This window comes from Protomyctophum parallelum (genome assembly GCF_964188405.1).
Source record: "Protomyctophum parallelum genome assembly, chromosome: 7".
NCBI classification, from domain to species: domain Eukaryota; kingdom Metazoa; phylum Chordata; class Actinopteri; order Myctophiformes; family Myctophidae; genus Protomyctophum; species Protomyctophum parallelum.
Genome location: NC_139705.1, coordinates 49,051,913 through 49,056,912, shown reverse-complemented (window position 1 = coordinate 49,056,912; position 5,000 = coordinate 49,051,913). Strand labels below are relative to the sequence as shown.

Sequence of the window (5,000 nt, the reverse complement as noted above, 5' to 3'; positions counted from 1 at the left end):
TCGTTTAAACACAGTCGCTGATGCAAAGAATTCTGCATCAGCATCTTTGAGCATCATGTGCTGAATGTAATGAATATTTAAGTGTGTGTGTGTGTGTGTGTGTGTGTGTGTGTGTGTGTGTGTGTGTGTGTGTGTGTGTGTGTGTGTGTGTGTGTGTGTGTGTGTGCACGTGCCTTCTTAGCGTCGTCCAGCTCTCTCAGTAGTCTGTCTTTCTCCAGTCCTTCCTCTGTCAGCTGCTCTAACAGCTTCCTGTTGGCAAAACTGGACTCCTACAGACACACAGACAGCTGATATTAGTACTGTATACATACATACAGTACTGTACATACAGTAAGTAGATACAACCCTGTTTAAATTATCTGTATTTTAGGGCTGAGCGATATGACTTCTTATGCAAATAAGACTCTACTAATAATCCCCAACGTTTAATGTGTTGAAAGTGATTTTCAACACGTGGGTTCTTGCTTATACTTTCGACGAACACGACAGCTTGGTTTCAACAGAAATCTGACGACTAAAATACGCCAGATTTCAAAATAAGACTCACTTGTAATGATTAGTCAACACTATAGGCTTGTTTTTTGTGCACTTACAGGAAGTAGATAGACATGTGAAGTATGTGACACACTGACACCAGAGCTAATAACCGACGCTATACATAAAATCAATACGCAAGAGCGCTTCTATGAAAAATGTATCAATTAACAATTCATCAACTAACATGCAGTAGATGAATAGGATACCGCATGGTGCTTTGAGGGTGTGTAAAACTACACTTTTGCTACAGTAGATAGTTATACTGCGTGTGTGTGTGTGTGTGTGTGTGTGTGTGTGTGAAGGAGGTGCCATGTGTATCCTTACGTGAACATGAACTGTCAACCCTGTTATATTTGTGTCCTTGTAAAATTAATTGTAATTTGTGGATTCAAATAAAGAAATCGAAATGTGTGTGTGTGTCTGTGTGTACGCGTGCGTGCACCTGTAGCTGTGAGTTGAGGTCATCTCTCTGAGCCAACAAACTCTCCTGCTCTGTTCGTCTCTGTTGGAGTTCAGCTGACAGAGAGGCCTGTTGCTCCCTCAACAGGTTCAACTCTTGAGTCTTCACTGTCTGGATCTAGACAGACAGACAGGCAGATAGACAGACAGACACCACACACAACACACAATCAACAAACACTGTTCACACTACTCACACTGTTGGATGATAGTTTGGTGATGACAGCACATGATGTTGGTTAAACAAGACGATGGATAAGAATGGATATCAGTGAGGCAGTGCATAATAGAATAGATAACAAAATAAGGCACCGTGTCGACAGAGAACGCTTTTTGAGCTGAGGAACGCTTTGGATCTCATGTCCATAGAGTGCTCACACACAGTGTGGATATGACCATAGAGTGCTCACACACAGTGTGGATATGACCATAGAGTGCTCACACACAGTGTGGATATGACCATAGAGTGCTCACACACAGTGTGGATATGACCATAGAGTGCTCACACACAGTGTGGATATGACCATAGAGTGCTCACACACAGTGTGGATATGACCATAGAGTGCTCACACACAGTGTGGATATGACCATAGAGTGCTCACACACAGTGTGGATATGACCATAGAGTGCTCACACACAGTGTGGATATGACCATAGAGTGCTCACACACAGTGTGGATATGACCATAGAGTGCTCACACACAGTGTGGATATGACCATAGAGTGCTCACACACAGTGTGGATATGACCATAGAGTGCTCACACACAGTGTGGATATGACCATAGAGTGCTCACACACAGTGTGCGGCCTGCACTGTTTGAACCCATCGACCACTGAGGTGCTCAAAGCTTAAACTTCATGCCATCTGCGTATTAAATTAGCACAAATAGCAGAGCTGGAACAATCTAAACATGGACTTGTCACGGTTCAACGTTGCGTTGTAAATTATCTGGTCAGCATTGGCAGCTAAAGAGGCGTTCTTTTGTGGACACAGACAGTCCCTCTAGCACTGTGTCCACAGGAACCGTCCACAGAGCTGCCAGAGCTGCCTTCCCGCTGAGCATTTCTACGGTAAAGACTCATTGGAGCACTCCCACTCCTCTAACCAGCACAAAGTGTTCGCGCTTCAGAGCACTTGGCAACCAAATCGTTGTTTTGGCGGAGCACCGTGTGCACCTGGAGCAGAAAATACTTTTTGGGGGGAGGAGGAGGAGGAGCGCCAACCACACATCAATGTCACTTTCCTAGAGCCAATGTCACTAAAGAACTCCGTCACTCAAAAGGCTGCTTTCTGAGGACACGGCCCCCCCGAGTGAGGCAGTGCATATAGAATAGATAGATGACAGTAGAGAAGTGATGCGCTGCATACATTATTATAGTCTAGACTGCTAGATGACACTGATGCAGTGCTGGTTAGAATATATGACAGTGCAAGTGATGCATGCATACAGTATGCATTGGTAGACACTAGACAGCAGCAGAGCTAGCACAGTAGATGACAGCAGGCAGTAAAGAGAGGTGAGTTTGGATGTTAAATGAAAGGTGACACAGCTTCTATAGCAACTAAAGCTTCACGTTAGCACGTTAGGATGTCGTTTTACTGAAACTTATGGTGCAATCTAAAAGGTCAGTCCACACCTAATGCAACTGCCATTTGGGGATGAAGACTGCAAGGAGTTGCAAGATGTCGCAAGGAGTTGCATTGGTGTGTTTAGACCTTGGTCATGACTTCTCACTTTTAAACCACTTAAACCCTATACACACTTCGTTGACCGGGGTCCCCCAAGGGTCTATATAATGTACCCCCTCTACACCCAATCTCTTTGCTTTGTTTCATGCCGTCAAAACTAGGCATGCACGATATTGATCAATATCCGATAGATATTGGATTATAAATTGTATTGCCTGGTCAAATAGACCGATACAGATGTAGACCAATATTGCCATACAAGTTTCCAGTAGGATTTACCTTACACCTGTCCTGTTAGCCTTTATCATCACAAAATGTTTTATATATATAAAAAAAGAAATTGGCTAAAACCCACATAACATTTTGATATGGGTTCGACATTGACCATACCGATACGATCTATTCATGGTGCAGCCCTAGTTAAAACATGTACCGGTAGTTAGTATTGCAAAAAAGGATGAGACTGAGGCACTCCTGTGGAAAAGTTTAAAAGCCTTTAATCAGACCAGTGTGTGTCCAGTGGAAACCTCGTATGAATCTGATCTCAGGTCAGAATGGGTTAAGCATTATGTTATACTTTAGCTATTGAAACATAGCAGATCTACAAGCTCTACTACGAGCTTGTAGGTCTGCTATTTTTTTAATCGTGAAAATGTGGTGCAAGTCTTTGAATATATTCTTTCAGAGCCAATGTTTTTAACTCAAACTTTGGTTCTGGGGGAGGTCCCTGGAACAACATATTTTCAGATGGGGGTCGGCGGCCAATTACACATAATCTTTGGGGGTCCTTGACATGAAATAGTTTGAGAACGACTGACATAGAAACATAGGTTTTTCTGAAAACTGTCATTTTGTAGAATCGTCCTCGTGTCAGAATGGGTTAACCCATTCTGACCTGAGATCAGATTCATACGAGGTTTCCGCCGGACACACACTGGTCTGATGAACCCATTCTGACCTGAGATCAGATTCTAATTTTTCAAAAAAATAGCAGACCTACAAGCTCGTATCGCGCCACTCGGTGGCGCGATATGAGCTTGTAGATCTGCTATTTTTAAATAGCTAAAGCATAACATGATGCTGACACCAAAATGGGTGCCCGTTCAGAATGGGTTAATAGTTTGGCTAATGCATACAGTACGTAGCAAGGAAAAAAATAACTGCACCTACAGTATGTAGGTTGCGTCAAAACTACTTTCATCAGGGTTAACTTTTCCACAAGAGTGCCTTAATTGGACTCATCCTTTTTTGCATCAATTATGTCACCCAGTTGCACCAAAGACCACCTTGTTGGAGATTTTTACTCGAGCCAAACGGATGTGCACCTTCCTCTCTTTGTTCTATGTTGTTAGTATTGTTGTTGTTCATTGAAAAGGTTCAATGGGTTCTTCTGATGTGGTGACGTTAGTATAGCGGGTCTCTCATGTACACTCAAAATAATCAACAAGTTCAAGGCAGTTCCTGCAGGGTTCTCCGAGCAGCTATACAAGTCTAGAGAAGCCGGTCTATGTTTGAGGTTCGCAAAAATAATTGAGGTTTCTAAGTTCTAGATCTAGAGCACACAAGCTTTGGGTTAATCTGTCAAACATTAGGATTCTAGGTTAAGGGATGTACTGTAGGCAGCGTTCGGGATATTATTACCTGTTCTAGGGCGATCAGATTTGTCCTTAGAACGTCATGCTCCTGCAGATTGGGTTCCATAATAAGTTCCATATTGAGTCACAAATAAATATATATCTTCTATGCTAGGGTTCTAGGTATGGGGTTAGGGTTACCTATTCCAACGCTGCAATCTAAGGGTTCTAATGGTTACTCTATGTATGGAGTTACCTGTACTAGTGTGGTTAGTTTGGGTTCTACATAAAAGTTCTACATGGTGTTACCTGTTCTATTATAGCTGCTATCGTGCTATGTTAGAGTTCTATATAAATTAAGTTCCTAAATTCCTCACCATGTTAGGCTTTTACATAAGGGTTCTAGGTACGATGTCACGACGTGTTCTAGAGCCGGCCATGTTATAAGGGTTCTCTAGATATGGCGTTACCTGTTCTAGAGCTGCTAGGTTTGTCCTTAAAGCATCGTTCTCTTGCAGGATGTTGTCCACCTGTTCCTGACTCACTGCACTCTGATTGGCTACCTGCAGTGTCATCACCACCACAGGCAGGACGCAGAGTAGAGAGACAGGCACACAAGTAGGCAATGAAAGACATTAAGGGGTTAAAAGATTGAGAGAAAGAAAGAAAGAATAAAGAAAGAAAGAAATAAAGAAAGAAAGAAGTTGCCAAATATGAAAAGGAAATGTAAGGGAAAACAG

The 5,000-nt window shown here is 42.6% G+C and overlaps 1 protein-coding gene across 1 annotated transcript in view; it reads right to left on the bottom strand.

Moving 5' to 3' along the window:
• Window positions 1-5,000, bottom strand: part of gripap1 (GRIP1 associated protein 1) — a 50,606-nt gene that overhangs the window by 26,361 nt on the left and 19,245 nt on the right. The window contains exons 15-18 of the mRNA XM_083769508.1: window positions 4,731-4,823; window positions 4,328-4,369; window positions 980-1,114; window positions 174-269 (exon numbers count right to left, since the gene is read on the bottom strand). Of these exons, the coding sequence (XP_083625634.1) occupies window positions 174-269; window positions 980-1,114; window positions 4,328-4,369; window positions 4,731-4,823 (366 nt within the window). The remainder of the gene's footprint in view (window positions 1-173; window positions 270-979; window positions 1,115-4,327; window positions 4,370-4,730; window positions 4,824-5,000) is intronic.